Source organism: Momordica charantia, unplaced genomic scaffold (assembly GCF_013281855.1).
Source record: "Momordica charantia cultivar OHB3-1 unplaced genomic scaffold, Mcharantia_2.0 BLBB01000012.1, whole genome shotgun sequence".
In the NCBI taxonomy this organism is placed as follows: domain Eukaryota; kingdom Viridiplantae; phylum Streptophyta; class Magnoliopsida; order Cucurbitales; family Cucurbitaceae; genus Momordica; species Momordica charantia.
Window position 1 is genome coordinate 1,779 of NW_028275168.1, and position 17,975 is coordinate 19,753.

Below are 17,975 nucleotides of genomic sequence, written 5' to 3' on the forward strand. Positions count from 1 at the left end.
AATAAAATTAAAAAAAAAACTCATTTTCTTTATGAACAATACTAACTTTCGGACTAGCGGAGATTTTTTATAAACTGCGGTTACATTTTTGATAAATAAGGGGAGAGAAGTCAGATAGGTAAAATAATGTTTCTTGTAAAATAAATAATCGTCAAATTTTAATAGTTTTTAGATGCCATAGTTCAAATGTTGTAATTTACATAATAAATGTTGTCGTTTTTTTTTCAAAATTACTATTAAAATATAGATAAATAATCAACAGTTTTGTTCTCGAGATTTAAGTCCATCTTGATTATAACATTTCAAGTTTATTTTATTTGATTTCAAATTTTTTGAGATATCCATTTTAATCCACAAACTTTTAAGAAATGACTATCTTAGCTTTTTACATTGTTTTACGTGAATTGCTTAATATTGATATGATGATAATCTAACATACGTATATTAACGTTTTGATGGTGTGAGCATGCGTATTAAAGCTACCTAACTAGACTAGCTGGTTGGGATGGATATAAGGAGGATATCGAGTTTTAAATTATGACAAAAACTAAAATAGTTATTTATTAATGATTAGACACTAAATCAAACAGTTTAGAAGTTAATACCAAATTAAAATAAATTAACAGTTGAACCGCCCTAATATAATATATATATAAATATGATTATAGATATCAACTCTTATATGTGTATATGTGTGTGTATATATATAGAAACAAAATCTACTTAAGTTGTGTCATTTCTGAACTCACCTTATGCATATATTATATATTTAAAAAGCATTTTATTGAAAGAAAATAGATGATCAAACCTCCTTTAACCTTTTAAAGAAAATAATAATTTGACCGAGTTTTGAATAAAAAGACATATTTTGAAGTTAAACACAATAATAATTCAATTGATCAAATATATATACTGAACCAAAAATTATAGGTTCAATTTTCTAGCCATACATATTGTTGACTCGACAGCGAAAAAAAAAATCACATATCTTTGAATTATTGCATAAAAAGAACTCTAAAAGGAAAGATATCAAAGAAACTTTTACGAAGATTTAATTCCCTTAAAAAAGGACTTTACATTCCAAACATGTTGGAACTTGGTATGAGACTTAATAGTTAATTTTGTGTTAAATTAGTAACTCTTCAAATTCTTAAATTAGAAAAATTTCAATCACATCATAGTGACTAGATTCATATTTATTAGCATGAGATGCTTATTAATTTGTTCTATTGTTATCAGAAGACAACTCAATTAATTAAGATATTATTTACTTTTAAGTTGGAAAGTTTAATCCTCCATATCTTATTGATCTAAATAAATAGTTTCATTGTCCGCCGCATCATTCAACTCATCCAAACATATTTAATGGTCAACATTCCTCTAATAATGTTTATAGAGTATATTAAATGAAAATATGATTGAAAATTTAAATAAACAGTAAAAAATTTAATGTAATGAAACACAGTATTGAAGTCAATATGAACATAACTCAATTGAATAACAAATTAGAAGTTCGAATTCCTATTATTATTATTTCTTTTTCTTTTTTTGACGTGAACCTATTATTAAATTTATAATTGAACTATTTTTTGATATAATAAGTATCATTTTTTACGCGGTAAATCATCACATTTACAATAAAGGTAAAAGACATATTTTTTTCCCTGAAACGTTTATTTATTATCATTATTTTTATTTTATAATTTTTAAGAATAAACTTCTACATCCATATTTATTTCTATAAAATTGAGATTTTTAACCGAATCAACGGTAAGAAAGTAAAGAGTGCAAATAGGTAATTTCACATGAAGGAGGAATCCCATTTGTAAGAGAGGCCGTTGTTTCTGGACTTTTCTGGGCCACTTTGCTTCCTTCGGCGTTTCGAGTAAATATGAACAAAACAACAAGAAAAGAAAAGAAAAAGAAAAAAGTGAGGGATTGAGAGGACATTGAAGAAAGCGGAGAAAAAAGAGGTTACAAAAGCGGGAAATTGCAAAAGCCCATATGCTTTTTGTTTGTTACACACTTGCACTTCAATTTTTGGTATAAAAAACCTTAAAACCCCACCACTTTCTGTTCCTCTCGTTCATATTTAAACAAATTTTAACAATCCTCCAGATCTTTCTTTCTTTCTTCCTACGAGTTCTTGCCGTCATCAATGCTTGGCTGAACATTCAACTTTTGGGTTTGTAATTTGATATGAGTGTCTTTTCATTCTAGAAAAAGTTCATTTCTTTTTCTTTTCCATTAGTTGTTATATTCTTGTGTTGCTGTAGTTGAAATGCTTTACTCTTGTCCTGTGTTCACGGGCATAGATTCTTTTCCTCTCGCTCTCTTTGCCCTCGCCATCCCTCTTTTTCTTGCTCCTTCTCTGCATTATAAACTGAGGGAGGGGGGGCTCTGTCTGCAGCTCGTTTTCTGCATCGATGCTTTAATCTGCTGGGATTCTTTCTTTGCCCATAAAGATTTCTTGCCTTTATCTTCCCCTACCCCCCTTTTATCTCTCCTTTTTTGAGATGCCCTTTCACTTTTAATATTTTAGGACTTTGGAGGCTGTTTAATGGCCTGTGTTATCAACAGTGGTAGCTTAACGTAAATTTCCATGGTTTTTAGTTCCATTTTCGCCCTCCCAACTGCATATAAATACGGTTGGTCAATTCTAAAACTCTTCATTGCAATTTTCAGGAACTAATTTGTTGTTGCTTCCAACATTTTTGTGGAAAACAATGAGCTATAACAGCTCTACTGTGGGTTCTGGTTAGTTCATTTTCTTTCTGTTCCTATATCCTTTTTCTGGGGTCTACTGCCCATAAACTGCATATGACTAGTATCTTTCATTTATGCATCTGGGTTTTTTCCTCAACTTTTTGCTCCATTATGTCAGGTAGTAACTGGCAGGATGACCCTTGAGTTGGGAGGACCCATGTGGTCAGGCCTAAAGGAAGCATCAGGCTACTATTGTTTGGTTACATGGCCTTGGTGATAAGGGCTCAAGGTACTAATGGCTTCTCTTCTTCATTCTCCTCCCTGTTTGGCCAGCTTATTAGAGTTATTTTGCTACTTCTAGTTGACTTACTTTGACTGAGGTTAACAAGAAATGTTGGGGTACTGGTTGAGTGCAAAACACTCATTTTGAACTCTTAGGCATACAAGATGTGAGTTAGAAATTTTCCATTCTAACTAGTGGGTTATTATCTGAGCAGCAGTCTTCTTTTTGTCTTCCATGCCCAAAAGAAAGAAGTGGCTGAGTGAGAGAATGTCAGTGTCTTGTCCTATCTTCTTGTATATGTTCATATTTGGAAAGTTTGAAAAATTCAATATGCCTTTACTGGAGATTCTTATTCTGATTTTTTTTTTTGTATTTTTATTTTATGGGGAAGGTAATGGTACATAACTTAAAAAAAATATGGCTAGTTGGCATTTTTATGTCATGTCTTTGATTCTAAGCTATATTTGAATTTGAGGTGTTGCCTCTATATGACAAACGGATGAATGGGGACCACATCATGTTTTCTGTCCTTGAGAATTAGAAATAACCAAAATCAATATATAATAATGATTTTTACTATAAGCCTAACTGATATTGGACATTTACATCATTAAAGGAGGCGTGGTCTGGTTTCTTCATTATCGGGTAACCAACAAGAGTGTGGTCCCAGTTTCAATGTTTGTGACTCGAGACTGTTTCGATAATCTGTCATCATAATTGGCAAACTAGACAAGTCCTTTCAATATTGTGTTATTGAATTTTAGAAAGCCTGGTTGCATAAGCATATGTACCTAGTTGGAATGATTGGAATTGCGGCGTAACGAGGACATCTAATTTATTATTTATTTATTTAATTTTTTCAGTTGGTCTCAGCTCTTGGAAACTCTTCCTCTTCCAAATGTAAGGCTACTTGTACATGGACCTAATACCCTTTATTTCAAAAGAAAATCTAAATCCTAGTTTTCACTATGTTCAAACCTTGATTCCATAAAGTTGTGTGTGTTGATTAATATAATCAATTAACAAAATAAATTACGAATTATGTTGCAGATTAAATGGATTTGTCCTACAGCTCCTACTCGTCCTGTAGCATTATTTGGTGGATTTCCTTGCACTGCATGTAAGATATTCATCTTGGAATCTCTTATTATTGATCTGGTATAAAAAAGCCTTGACTTTGACATAACCTAGTTAGGGGGTAATTTGGCTCATGGCTCAAGACTTGTTAACCCAAGGTTAATAGTTGTTCCTATATTTGGTAAGTGGATTTGTTTAACCCAAGCTATGAGTTTGTTAATCTTTCATACTACATAAAGCCATGTCATATAACTCCAATTTATGAAAATCACCTTATATACAATATAATAATATTAATGTATACAAATTAATAAACCACCTACCAACTACCAAACACCAGTTGCACAAATCTAGATTATTATAATATATTCTTTGTGTACAATTCACAAATAGAATGCACAAATGTACACTTTTCAACCTGGGTTTAATAAACTTAGATTTATTAAAACTGTGAGTCAGTTATCACCTTAGTTTCTAACGTGAATGAAAAAACAATTTTTTTTCTTGAATTGGTTCAACTCAAATTTAGTGTTATGAGGACCTCCACTGTTTCGTATCAGGGTTTGATGTGGGAGATATTTCAGAAGATTCTCCTGATGATTTAGAAGGCTTGGATGCTGCAGCATCGCATGTGGCGAATCTTTTGTCTACAGAACCGGCTGATAGTAAGTACCTTCTTCAAAAGATTTTTAACTATTCATAAAGTGTTTGCCATTTAAGATTTTTGTGGCTAATTAATATCAATATCTTCGTCCCCATTGTATCATTTTCCTCTTCAGTCAGTGAACTGTGTTTTCGTTAGTTAACTTATATTCATCTATTCTAGCATTACTTTAATAAGAGTTATTAGTTTAACCACTGTGAGGTGTGAGTTGACCTAGTAGTGATCGTGAAAAAAATGTAAAACGACTTTTGGAGAATGGGTTAAAACCCCATGTGGCTACCTATTTAGGATATTGAAATTATATGAATGATGTGATAACCAATTGTTGAAGGTCAAACAGTTGTCCTAAAGATTAGTTGATTATTTGATTAGTTGAGATGCAATAAGCTTGCTAGAGACACTCACGGAAAAAAAATAATAGTCATTAATTTTGAACTTGATCATGGCTAGGGAACTCCTTTGGGCCAATTAGATTACCCAATATTGTGGTGTCAAGGACTCAGCGGTAGTTTCTCAATTCCAAACCCAAGTAATTGATAGATTTAGGATCTGGTTTTGAAAAAGTTCAAATATGAATCTCTAATACTGGTTAGTAGTTAGGGATCATTGTATTTTTTTGGGTACAGATAGAGATTTCATCTACCTTCTCAAATCATTTTTGTAGCTGATACTTGGTGTTTGGCTAATAAATTTGTTTTTTTTCTTACTCTATTTCTGATATCTATGCAAATTGGAGGACATTCTGTAACAATGATTATTTTTCTCCCTTGTTAAGAAGTTATGTTGGTGTTTTCATCTTTCTCCAGTTTAAGTGACTCTGCTATTATTTAAAGTTAAACTGGGTATTGGAGGCTTCAGTATGGGTGCTGCAACTGCTATTTACTCTGCGACGTGTCGGATTCTCGGGCAATACGGAAATGGAAACCTATACCCCATTCACCTAAGTGCAGTTGTTGGGCTTAGTGGCTGGCTTCCCTGTTCAAGGTTTGATTCTTGTTGTTTTAAAGTATGAAGAGGCACAAATGGTGCATAGTTCATTGCAAAGCCTATATAGGTGCTCTGTTTTGTATTACACATTTTTATCAGCCTTTTTTTCCTTTTGTGTTGTAGATCTTTGAGGAATCAGATCAGCGTGTCTCATGAAGCTGCAAGGCATGCTGCGGCTTTGCCCATTTTACTCTGTCATGGTTCAGTACTTGTATTCTTGTTTTTGTTCACAGGTTTTTTATACCATCTTGGAAAGATCTAAAATGAAGACAATGCCATGAATAAACTTCCCCTGTTTATCATAACCAGTAAGACCATTCATTTTATGACTCAATACATAGGCCGCTGATGAAAAAGAGGCGTTATGTGAAGATGGATTACCCATAATGGATGCCTACTGAGCACTATACCCCGCTTTCCGCTCCATTTGTTTTTGGTCACACACTGATTTGTCAGCAATCCTTCTCAATCTCATCATTGTCGTTGCTAGTTTATGAACCCTCTGACAAAGACCAAAGTTCTGCAGTTAAAGGCACTGATAATCTTTTGCAATTTCATACGATTCCCTTAATCCTAGACCGTTTATGGACATGGTAGAAGACCAAAATTTTTAGCTTCTCGTCTTTCAGGCTGCATAACCACTATTCCAGTAAACATTTGACTTGTGTTCCAAGTCTTTGGTTTATGGAAGTCGTAAACCTTTAGCAATGTCGACACTTTGATGGCTCAACTCTTGCTGGAATTTTTGTTGTTTACTCGAAAATGTACCTTGCAGTTATTATGTACCTTGCAGGTCAAGTTTGAACTGCCGCTCGGTTGAAATAATCTATTGCCAAGTTAAATTTGTTCAAGGTACCCTAATTACCATGTGAATCAACTTCATATTACATGCTGTCGGTTACAGGTGACGATGTTGTTGCTTTCAAGCATGGGGAGAGATCTGCACAGACTTTAAGTTCAGCTGGATTTAGAAATCTAACATTTAGAACCTATCACGGGTACGTTAGTATCAACTTTCTTGTGCTGCTTTTTTGTATTTCTGATAAAAAGTTACAAAAAATGTGGGATCTTGCACAATGCAGGCTGGGGCATTACACCATTCCTGAAGAGATGGATGTTGTTTGTAATTGGCTGACAGCAATTTTGGGACTTGATGGCTTACGGTTGGTCGACAATTGAAGTCGTCAGAGATAACGAGGAGGAATATTCTTAGGTTTGTAACAAAATGGTAGAGATGGTCGAGCGTAGGGGCGCAGTGTGAATGGCCATAGTTTTAAGTTCTTTAATTTTGGTTGCTTCTTTACTAAAGAATAAGCCCTTGCCTTTCTGGTTTCTGGTCTTTAGCAAATCTGATAGTGTTATGTCTACGTTTTCCTTTTTCTCCTTTGTTTTTTAGTCTAAGTTTGGGGGTATACGAATCTGAGAAATTTTCCAATGTTAAATTTAATATAAACACTGTTCCTGAATATCTACATATCACTAATCTTTTCGAAGAAATGTTGGATGGATGTCACAGCGGTTTAATCAAAGAATTCATGAATCAACCCAATGCAAACATTAACTGAAAAAACTGAACATACCCTCCTGTGTATTACGTCTATAATGCTCCCCTCTCCGATGGCTTGGACTCACCATGGACATTCTGTCTTTATCACTTTGCTGTTAATGTCATTACAATCACTTCCACTCGAGTTGTCGGTAGCTCTATATTTGTTGTGTGCGGTGAGGGGCGGGGAGTGAGGCATTGACTTCAGTATATATCTACGACCCTTCACCAGCTTGAAGAATTCTCTTTCCCAACCTCGTTTTCGCTACCTCGATGAAGAGACAACGTTTGATTCTTTGGAGAGTTTTCATTGATATATTTAATAGGCGTCTCACTTGCCTGAATCGAAAGAGTGTCGGGTGAACTAAGCCAGGACATGGAACTGCCTCTCGTACCTAGTTGGCCAATACGCGAAACGTTTATCCAACCCCTTGGCTTGGATTGTATGGATGATGTTGAAGAGGCTCCACCATTATCACAATTCATATGTTGCCACTGATAAGAACCGACATCAAATATGTTTGTCTTTGTTTCTACAAACAAGTCAGTGCAACTTGGAGAAGACGAGCTTGTAGCATCAAATTCTGGTGAAGGGAGACATCTTCTGGACACAAGCCGAGATTTTGAGGAATCATTTTCATGACTAAGTAGAGAGAAAAACGAATTATAAATGATTAAGATAGAAAAGACTTTCTATAAATATTCACCACAGTAATAGAGGCTTACTCTAAGTATTGAAATGGTGTTTGCGATGCAAGGTTGTGTTGTTGATCATAGAATTCAGAATGTGAAATGTCTTTCCTAAACGCTGCCGTATCTCGATCATTAATCAACTTGGCCTCAGATATTCCAACATCGGCTCTATCACATGCCACTTCTGGTGGAGTCGCACACGGTTCTGTATGAGATTTAATTTTTTTTTTTCAAGGAATTAGACGCGAAAGAAATAAGACCAATCAATTAATATATTCAAATTAATGCAGCACTTTAAATACGGTTCAGTGGATCATGTTCTAAAGAACTTTATCACAGTGCAAATGATGCCCAAGGAAATGGAGAATGAAAGAATTATAGAACACTGAACCTTCTTTCTTGCCATGGATATTTCTACAATCCTCGCATCGACATCTGATGGTGCATCCAACATTAGCCTTTAAAGATAATCCATTATTAGAATGTTTCAGAAGATGAAATAGTGATATTTACAACTACATAGGAATGGGTCGTAAACCTGATAGCATTCGCAGTATTGTTTAAGACACATGGACTTCTTGCAACTACACCCTTTTTTATGTCTTGCCAAGGATGGGTTCAATGGCCTTCCGTTCTCCTGTGGAAGTATCAATCATGAACAGCAATATAAGAGTACTTAAACAATCGAAATAAATTAAATTGACCACCCACATTATTTACTGTGAGCTCGTTACTGTCCTCAATAACCTTTGGAGCAAATGCAAGTGGATCTCGAGATTCTATTTGATGCCTTATCTCAACAACAGTTTGTTCATTCTCAGGGTTGTTAAAGCACCCTTCACAAGAACAAGACTCAGGACAATAGATCCCAGCGGCAAAACAATCACAATACCTGCGAATAAACGAATCAACATTTACAATAATGAAATATAGGAATAGGTTCAGACCTCATTTTTCTTAATATAATAATAATAAAAAAAAGACACTCACAGTTTCAGGCATTTTGATTTTTTACAGTTGCAACGTTTTGAATCATCGCCACTACTGCTGACTGAACTTTTCTTCCTGTAAAATTGTAATCCACTTAGCAGCCTAGAGAAAAGTAGAATAAAGAACAAGAGAATTGAACCGTGGGAGATTAATTTATAAATTACCTTTTCCTCTTGTGAGGAAGATTATTAATCTTCTCAAGATTAAAAGATGGGTCGTAGTCAAAATTTCTCGTCTCGCATGGAGTTTCAAAATTCTCAAATTTAACAGCATGACAGGACTGCAAGGTGATGGAACTTGTCGATGAGATGGACTTGCTTTCATGCCCCTCCATATCTTCAGTGGAAGATGAGACATCTCTTGAGCAGGTAGTATCATTTTTCAAGCCATGATTCTTCATAGCAACACTGATGACGCTATTTAGGTGCAACCCAATACCTGAAGGCCTGGAAATTCCCAAGGGAGGATTGCCACCAGAATCAGGATGCGGCAGTGTATGCAAGGAATGTAATGACTTGGCTGGTACCCTGGTGTTCAATGCTGAATCTAAGTTCGAAACAGACAATTCTATATCCTCAACCGAGGATGGATGCTGTGATGTTGCCTTAACGTTACTTGTAAAATTTGATGAGAGCAAATTTTTTTGAGTAGCATTTGCAGTAGCTTCTTTAGACTGAAGGTAACGTTGACACATACTAGATTGGGGTTGAGAAATTGATAGAGGCTGTTACAACATTCGTCATCAAAGAAATTACTAGTTAAATCGTTATGAGATTTTACCGGGCTTGAAAATCCCAGACATGTAAACATATTATGATACCATATATAGCATGTGAACTGCATTTATAGACTATATATAAACATGACATATGCCTTATCTATGTAATGTAACATATCTACTTAAATCTGAGGGGACATTTTTATGTGAAACTATTTACGCCATCTTCACTCTGGTTTCATGATTAGAAAATATGACATTTTAAGTATAAAAAAGAATGGTAATTAGCAAAAACAGTGCATAAAAGATCCTTACAATGACTAAATGACAAACAACAGATGAGAATGGTAATTACTGCTACATACATTTTTTTTCCTTTTGAGTAATAAGAATGACTACTAAAGACTTTACATTTTAAATTTAACTTCAGATATTGAAGAATTTAAGGTCTTTCTAAAAAAATTTATATACAAAGAAAAGCAGAGTCAATTACTTCAAAAACTAAAAAGATAGTCATGTTGTGAATTGAGCCACAAAAATAAGCTAATATTGTTTATCATTTTTCTATATCAAGAGGGTAGTAGAAAACATATTCAAAGAGCAAAATTTTCAGAATCAAATCTTTTTGGTTTCCTCTCGATTGCTCCCAACATGAAAGGAACATAACATATCGATTTTAGGACAGTGAAAGTGAACCTAACGAGTAATTAATGAATAACATACGAACTTGCAGGGAAATTATCTTAACAAAAGGAAATAAGTAATTATACATTCTGGATTTAACTAGATTTTCTGATGTAATAAAAATGTGTCATCTAAAATAAAGTCTATGAAACTGAAGGAAGTATTAAACCTGAAAAGCTCCATCGAGTGTTTCTTGGGTATCGCATTCATAGGCTCCATGTAAATTAGCATTGGATAACCGCTCTTGCAAATATTGAGGCATAAAATCCAAGCCATCCTGATAAATAGTACATGTATCCTGCATCTTCAAGGGTTCAAGGTCAATTCACAGAAGATATGGATCATTCACAATAATCTCTCGACATTAGAAATACTATATCTCATTTTCATTTTGGCATGAAGGGATACCAACAAGTAGTTACCTGAGCACATAAATCTTCATTTTCTTGTTTCCTAAATGCCTGTGAGGTTGACAAATCAGACTCGGTACAATAGAATGCAATAGATGACTGCTCGTTTTCAATTTCGAGAGGTCTACAAACTTCAGGTGCAAAATTTTCTTCAAAATTTTGTTCAGCTTTCTCACATAAAACTTGGATTATGCTCGAACCTGCAACCTTCAATATGACATCTACATTATCCTAATCTGTTGAAGTTCTCTTTAACATTTGTTTACTGAATGAATAGAATTAACATATAAACCTCTTCAAAATCTGCCAAAAAGTTGTCGAAAGGGCAGAGCTCAGTTTGTTCAGAGATCTTATTATTAGCTTCCTGTGATTCGGCAGCCAGTTCTGTATTAGATGACCGAGTCCTGCAAAAAAAAAATTGGTAACAACTTATCAATTGCACTATTTATCTTCATAGAATCAAAGAGAATGAAGGAATCAGCAGCCAAGAACCTTTTCAGAAGACTTGATTCAACATTTACATTCAAATGTGGAGAAGAAAAGACAAAAGAATCCAATCCTTGGACTTCAGAATCACACTTGCTAGGTTCTATTGGAAATAAGTGATCAACGAAGTCCGAAAAAGAATCCTGAAACCGAAATCAAAAAGAAATTTGATGACACAGATTACCTACCATTACACACACAACAAGGGAAAAAAAAAAGAACCACCATGAAAATCATTTATTATATACAAATCAAAAGCCAAAAAAAGAATCAGCCCTGCACAGGATAGCTTACAAAATTCAGAATCAACAGATTAACTGAAAAGAAAGAAAAAATGAAAAGAACATAATCACCAAGAAGATCATCATTAAATCATAGACAAATCAAAAGGGCAAAAAATAATTACCCCGACACATGATATGCCAATAAATTCAGTATCAACAGAACAATTATTACATTAAAGAAAGCTAAAACAACAAAAGAAGAATTAAGTGCGTGCACGATATGTTGATAAATTCACATTAAACTGAACCAATTACTGAACCGAAACGAGAAATCTTATAATCGAAAATATTCAGGGGATGATACAAACTGGAGGAGAGTCCGACGGAGAAATGGCAATAGTTGCAATGGCGGAGAGGTTGGTTAATGTGGAAGTAAGTTGAGTAGTTTTAGGCGAATCCATGATCGAGAAAGTTAACTTTTGTAATTTACCCTAACACAAATTCTCTCTCTACTGAAACTGATTATAAATTATGCGTTATATCTGCCGAATTTTTCCTTAGAATTTTGATCTCCAATTAGAAGGAGCCGGCCAGCGGAGAGGGTGAGGCGAATTGGCCAACGGAGCCAGATTTTTAAAAGAGAGCGGGAAGTTCATCCGTGGACAGTCAACTGGCTACATTTGGGCCTGAGGATTGATTACTGCTGGCCCATTTGAGATGAAACAACCTCCATCTGCATCAATCTGCCCAATAATTTAACAAAAAGCCCAAATTGGAGCCCAATTGGAATGCGCGTCGGACGAGTACTGCATGATAATGTTACACGAGCGTCGTGGGGTTGGAAGAATCATGCTTGGTCATTTTCCACAGTAAAAGGAAGAATCATGTTTTTGTTGTTATTATTATTGTTATTATTATGATGTGTGAGTTCAACTATAAAATCTTTATTATTCTTCTCTTATTAGTATTAATATTGATTTTTTTAGCCCTATATATTTCTCTCTTTCACTTTACTTTGTTATTATGTCTTTTTGGAGTCCACCCGTCACTTATGAGGCCACGAGTGGGCCGAGTGTAGTATGTTGGGCTACTGAGGTTTAAAACGAAATGAGCCACGCAATTATAGACTCAAATTTTTGTGGCCCAATCGTAAATATCCACAGCCCATTTTGGAGCTGCACAATCTTGTCAATTTATACAAATTCTATATCAAACAATTTGCATAAAACAATGACAAACCATTATTTATCGAATAACAGTAAGTTTTTTAATCAGAGATTTTATCAAACAATATAATAAAACAATATGTTCTTATAAATACTTGAATTAAAAAGCTTAAAAAAAGAATTGAAAGCTGGATATTAATAATTATTATGAAGTCTTTCTTCGAGGGGAGGGATTAAGAGCTGTGAAAAGAAAAGAAAGGAAAGAATGAATAGTTGGGGACTTTGAGAGCATAATGTAAAAGATTTTGGAGGACTAAAAAGTAAAAGAAAAAAGGGGCAACTTTTATCATTGTGATGACGTTTTACTCCCATTCCTATATAATACAACTTCGCCACGCCACATGCCCACCTCACGTGCATGCAACCAAATACTTTTAACTACTTAATTTAAATATTTTTACCCCATCTATTTTAATTTTCAACCATACCTGAATTTGAATTCATCTTATAAATTCACCACATGATAAACTTCAATAGTTAAAAGCTGAAATTAGTACTTCATCGCATAATTATCCATTACTCAAAGTTATTTACTGTTTATCTTCTTAATTTAAATGGGCAAATAAATAATAGTTGCTTTAGGAAATTAGAATTTAAGGGGTTTTGTTTGGTTATGTTTTTTTTTTTGTTTTTTTTTTTAAAGAAATTACATGTATTGGCCGGTAACTACTCATTAATTCTTGTTTATCAAATTTTAAAAACATTATCAAAATTGGTAAAAACAAACTTGAAAAATGAAAACAATGGATCGTGCTTTCTTGTTTCTTTAAATATATTTTTTTAAAAACACAACAAAATCTTCATTTTGTCCATTTTGACTTATTAGATGCATAAAGGCAACAAATAATTATATTTTAATTTGTTTTAATTTTAAATTTCGAGAAAACAACTAAAAAGTAGGACTAAAAATATGTTTTAGTTCCGTTTATAATATTTGAACATAAATATATTTTTTTTCAATTTAGTCATTATTATTTAAAAGCTTATTCACTTAGTTTTTTTTAATATTTTTCAAATTAATCCGCGGCTGTTAGTATATGTTAAAATTGGTTGGTAATAAAGTTAAATAACGATATAGTATTTAGTAAATTGACAAAAATTTAGAGAACAAAAAAGATCATCTTAAGAGGGGGTTTCTAACTTCTCCCTCAAATTTTTAAGAAATTGGTAAAAAATTTCGAGTTTTATTATTTTGATGACCTTTTTTATTCTATAAATTTATACTAATTCATTAAGTATTATATATAATGTATTAAAAAAAAAATGCTAAAAGCGAGTATAGCTCAGCGATAATTGGTATATATCATCCAATCAAGAGGTTGTGAGTTCGATTTTCCTCCCTAACATGTGTTCAAGAACTAAATTGAAAAATGTTAAAATAGACTAAATAGAAAAAAAAGTTTTTTAAGGGATTAATTATATATTTAGGCAAAAATAATCAAATACATTAGCCGTCTTTTTTTTTTTTTGGAAAGCGTTACTTAACTACTCTAAATATTGTTTCCCATGGAATGGTTGGGTAAGTACATCCCACGTAAGTACTTAAATAGAAAAAGAAAATAAAAGAAAAGAAAAAAACAAAGAAATAGTAATTATTTATGGAAGTTGTAAATTATATTAATTAAAAAAAAAAAATTAAAGGGAAAGAGAGAGAGAGAGAATACGTTGTTGGGTTAAATATGCATGGAAGCGTTTCTCCCAAAGAGAATCGAATCAGTACTCTTCCCCTCTTGCCTTTATTTTTGCTTTTTCACAGTTTGCTTCAGCCTTCCTTTACCATTCCCCAAGAACACAGACCCAAAAGAAAAAACAAAAACCCACTCTTATATCTTATTTATTATATATGATAAACACTAAAAACAACTTTAATTAAACATATATATATATATATTTCTTTTCATAAAAAATTTACCAAAAAGGATAGCTCATTATTTAAATTCTTTTAAATTTTTTGCATTTGTTAAAATACAAATAATTTTCGCTTTCCTACCCAATTTCAGAGATAAAAATTCAGTATAGCTCAATTAGTTAAGACATATATTATTATTGATTAAAATGTTGGAAGTTCGAAAATTTCAAGCGAGAATAAGAAATAAAATGAAATTGGAAAGAAGGAAATAAAAAGAGGAATGGTAATTGAAAAAGGTGTTGAAGGCAGCGAAGAGAGAAAGAAAAGATGGTCAAAATTCAAAAATTTGAAACTCCTCGAAAGCTTTTCTTTCTCTCTCTCATCGGCTTCGACTATCTTTATCGAAACTCTCTTAAACCATTTTTGCTTGCTTGGATTTTGAAGCCTTTACATCTCATTCTCATCTCTTCATTTTCCTCATCAAATTATTCAAATTTTAACCCTTCTTTTTATCTAAATTAAGATATTATTTAATATTACTTTCCAACTACAAAATTACCAGCAATTGCCATTTTTTTTATTTTTTTTATTTTTAAGTGGGTCCTCTTTTTGGATGAGTTATTCGAATATTCATTTTGTCTGCTAATTGAGAAAGTAGAATTTTTTGTTCTTCCTTATCCAATTTCAGTAGATTCAAATCCAAACAAGTTGTGATGTGTATAAATCATGTGAAGTGGAATTGGATTAAGAAATCCGAGGCAAATGGCTATGGGAATTGTAAAGAGAGAAAAAAAAGGGATGGTTTTTGCCTGTGTGTGGTTAGCTTTATCGAATTTCAATTACTCTCTCTCTCTCGAAAGATTATTCAAATTTAGCTTTATGTGATTCCATACATGGTAGCATCAAGGGAAAAAAAGTATTTAAAATTATAAATTTCCTACCATAGTTTCCACGTCTAATTTCAATTTGGTTCTTATAGTCTTTATAATTTTAGACGCTTTAATTTAATTCGGATGATTTGAATTTAGTTTCAAGTTAGTTATTATAATTTTAAAAGTCTCAATTTGGTCCTACGATTTGGTTACACCTTACGAATCATTCTTAAACTATATTTTATCCACACGAAAAATCCACCTATTTTCTTTGATTAATTATTCAAACGCTAGATCTTAATATAGTCGATTGAAATAATTACCCTATAGAAAACAATATCTATCTACCAAAAAATGTGTCAATGTGAAATTTATCTAAACTGCAAGAAGACAATATGTGGAGATGGGGATTCCAACTTTCACCCTTATTGTTAGATACATGTGCCTTAACAGATGAAATGAAAAGTAAGTTCAAATAACTACAAAGACTGAACTGAATCATTTAATGCTAGTTTGGATATAGCTCAATTAGTTATAGTATATATCTTTGACCAAATGTTAAAGGTTCGAATCCTTATTCATTGACATATTTTCAACCCATGAGATTGTGAGTTCGAATTCCTCTCCACTAAACTTTAAATTAAGAATATATTTTTTTAGGAAAAATAAAAAAAGAAAAACCTAAAACCACCCCGACTAAATGCTAGCAAAAACCTCGTTTTATTCTTCTCGATCGTCGAGACCAAAAAGAAAAGAAAAGGAAAAAAAAAAAAAAACTCAGTTCACCGATATAAAAGCCACCCCCACCGGCTCCTTCACCAGAGAGACGTGACCGGCCAGGCCATTAAAAAACCACCACTTCCATTTCCACTTCAACTTCTTCACGCACAAGGTAAGCTTTTCCGTTACTTAAATTCCACTTTTCCAATATTAAACCCTAAACTTCGAAATTGGGACTAAAAAATTTGCATTATTATTTTCATACGGCCGCCGCCAGAAGATGAGCAGGCCAGGGGATTGGAATTGCAGGTCTTGCAACCACCTCAACTTTCAACGGAGGGACTCGTGCCATCGCTGCGGCGAGCCGAGGGCCGACTTCGGCGGCGGAGGCTACGGCGGTGCCGCAAGAGTCGGCTCTTCGTCGTTCGGTTTCACCACCGGCCCCGACGTCCGTCCCGGGGATTGGTACTGCGCCATCGGAAACTGCGGCGCTCATAACTTCGCCAGCCGCTCCATCTGCTTCAAGTGCGGCGCGTGTAAGGACGACGCCTCCGCCGGTGCGTACGACGGCGATATTCCGCGAATGAGAGGCTTTAACTTCGGCGGTGCCTCTAACCGCCCTGGATGGAAATCTGGCGATTGGATCTGTGCCAGGTAGGATTTCCAATTCTTTTTTTTTTCTTTTCTTTTTCCTATTTTTTTATTCTAATATATTTTGTTCGACGAGTCGTCGTTATTTTTATATAAATGAAACGACAGATCGGATTGCAACGAGCATAACTTTGCCAGCCGAAGGGAATGCTTCAGATGCAATGCCCCGAGGGATTCCAACGGCAACTCACCATACTCGTAGAGGTAATATTAATTATGCCACTTTTTTTTTGTTTCTTATTTTTTTTTTCCAAAAATAAAGATCAGAACTTGTTTGATAATTTTTTTTATTTTTAATTAAAAAAGAAATAAAATTATGTTGGGTAATCCATTTTGGTTTCTAATAATTGTTCTCTGCAATTTTATATTAAAAAGAATTAAATTTTATAAAACTTAACTATTAAATTTCGTTGGTTTGAAAATATGAATATAGTTTTGTGAAATTTCTTAACGGGGTTGAGAAAATTTATATTTAAAACTAGAAATAAAAAAAGGAAAACAATACCAAACACTCATTAATTTCCATAAACAGAAAAAGTTACCATATTTTTAAATTGATCGGTTAAATTAACACAAACTCATTTTATAATCATTTTATTTTTGTGAAAAAAAAATTAAAAGGAGAGTAAAATACCTAATAAGCGGGATTTCATGAGTTATTGAATTATAATGTCTATGATGTATCTATTTATTTTTGAGTAAATAATGTCTAATAGAATTATTTGGGAATATTTTGCATTTTCCAGGTGGCGTGATGGAAGGAATAAATTCTAGCTAGAAAGAAGAGGAAGAGAGTTTCCAAATTCCCAATTCCCAATTCCCATGATATCTGAACGTCGTCGTTTTGTTTTTGTACCTCTCTTTATTTTTCAGTTTTTAAAAGTAATTTAAGTGTCTCCTTTTTGACGGGGGAGCTTTACTTTGGGAGAAGTATGGCATTATTTCTGCATGCATGCAGAAAGACTTGGCAGTAGCATTTTCATGAGGCCCCCTCTTGTATCCAATTTTCTAATTTATATTAGTATCCATCCTTTAATATTTATAATTAATTGGTAACTTTCACTTTATACTATGTGTTTGCCTCAAAATAATTTAAAGTGTGCTTCTGCGAGGAGTGTTTTGTAAAGCAGTGCTTTTACTAAATATACTTTAACAAAAAGTAGTTAATAATAAATCACTTTTATTGTTG

The 17,975-nt window shown here is 33.4% G+C and overlaps 2 protein-coding genes and 1 pseudogene across 4 annotated transcripts; 2 read left to right on the top strand and 1 right to left on the bottom strand.

Annotated features, from left to right (window-relative positions):
- The first annotated feature begins 2,560 nt into the window (after positions 1-2,560).
- LOC148207963 (uncharacterized) lies at positions 2,561-7,183 on the top strand (annotated as a pseudogene). Its single transcript, XR_015787550.1, has 10 exons — positions 2,561-2,582; positions 2,686-2,757; positions 2,912-2,995; positions 3,853-3,889; positions 4,040-4,109; positions 4,627-4,731; positions 5,564-5,714; positions 5,841-5,917; positions 6,622-6,715; positions 6,800-7,183. The product of XR_015787550.1 is annotated as an uncharacterized LOC148207963 (transcript).
- Positions 7,184-7,488: 305 nt separating this feature from the next.
- LOC148207964 (uncharacterized) lies at positions 7,489-11,966 on the bottom strand. Its single transcript, XM_088118169.1, has 12 exons — positions 11,837-11,966; positions 11,251-11,387; positions 11,051-11,162; positions 10,771-10,965; positions 10,518-10,646; positions 9,111-9,670; positions 8,947-9,021; positions 8,668-8,848; positions 8,495-8,593; positions 8,348-8,414; positions 7,990-8,161; positions 7,489-7,906 (listed from the first exon to the last, which is right to left on the bottom strand). Exons 1-12 carry the CDS (start codon positions 11,927-11,929, stop codon positions 7,489-7,491), a joined length of 2,238 nt encoding a protein of 745 aa, XP_087974295.1. The 5' UTR covers positions 11,930-11,966.
- A 4,182-nt stretch (positions 11,967-16,148) lies between these two features.
- Positions 16,149-17,853, top strand: LOC148207965 (RNA-binding protein involved in heterochromatin assembly dri1-like). Of its 2 annotated transcripts, none has more exons than XM_088118167.1 (4): positions 16,149-16,307; positions 16,413-16,789; positions 16,895-16,990; positions 17,533-17,853. In XM_088118167.1, exons 2-3 carry the CDS (start codon positions 16,416-16,418, stop codon positions 16,986-16,988), a joined length of 468 nt encoding a protein of 155 aa, XP_087974293.1. In that variant the 5' UTR covers positions 16,149-16,307; positions 16,413-16,415; the 3' UTR covers positions 16,989-16,990; positions 17,533-17,853. The 2 variants fall into 2 exon arrangements, with proteins under 2 accessions (XP_087974293.1, XP_087974294.1); XM_088118168.1 differs by having other exon boundaries at positions 16,416-16,789.
- The last annotated feature ends 122 nt before the right edge of the window (positions 17,854-17,975 follow it).

Bases quoted from the DNA above. Each gene is read 5' to 3' on its own strand.
- LOC148207964 (XM_088118169.1), bottom strand. From the start codon at position 11,929: ATGGATTCGCCTAAAACTACTCAACTTACTTCCACATTAACCAACCTC. The intron at 9,022-9,110 runs GTAATTTATAAA...ACAATTTTACAG, and splicing joins CTTCCTCACAAGAGGAAAAG to GAAGAAAAGTTCAGTCAGCA. The intron at 7,907-7,989 runs GTAAGCCTCTAT...CTCTCTACTTAG, and splicing joins ACACCATTTCAATACTTAGA to TCATGAAAATGATTCCTCAA.
- LOC148207965 (XM_088118167.1), top strand. From the start codon at position 16,416: ATGAGCAGGCCAGGGGATTGGAATTGCAGGTCTTGCAACCACCTCAAC. The intron at 16,790-16,894 runs GTAGGATTTCCA...ATGAAACGACAG, and splicing joins GGCGATTGGATCTGTGCCAG to ATCGGATTGCAACGAGCATA.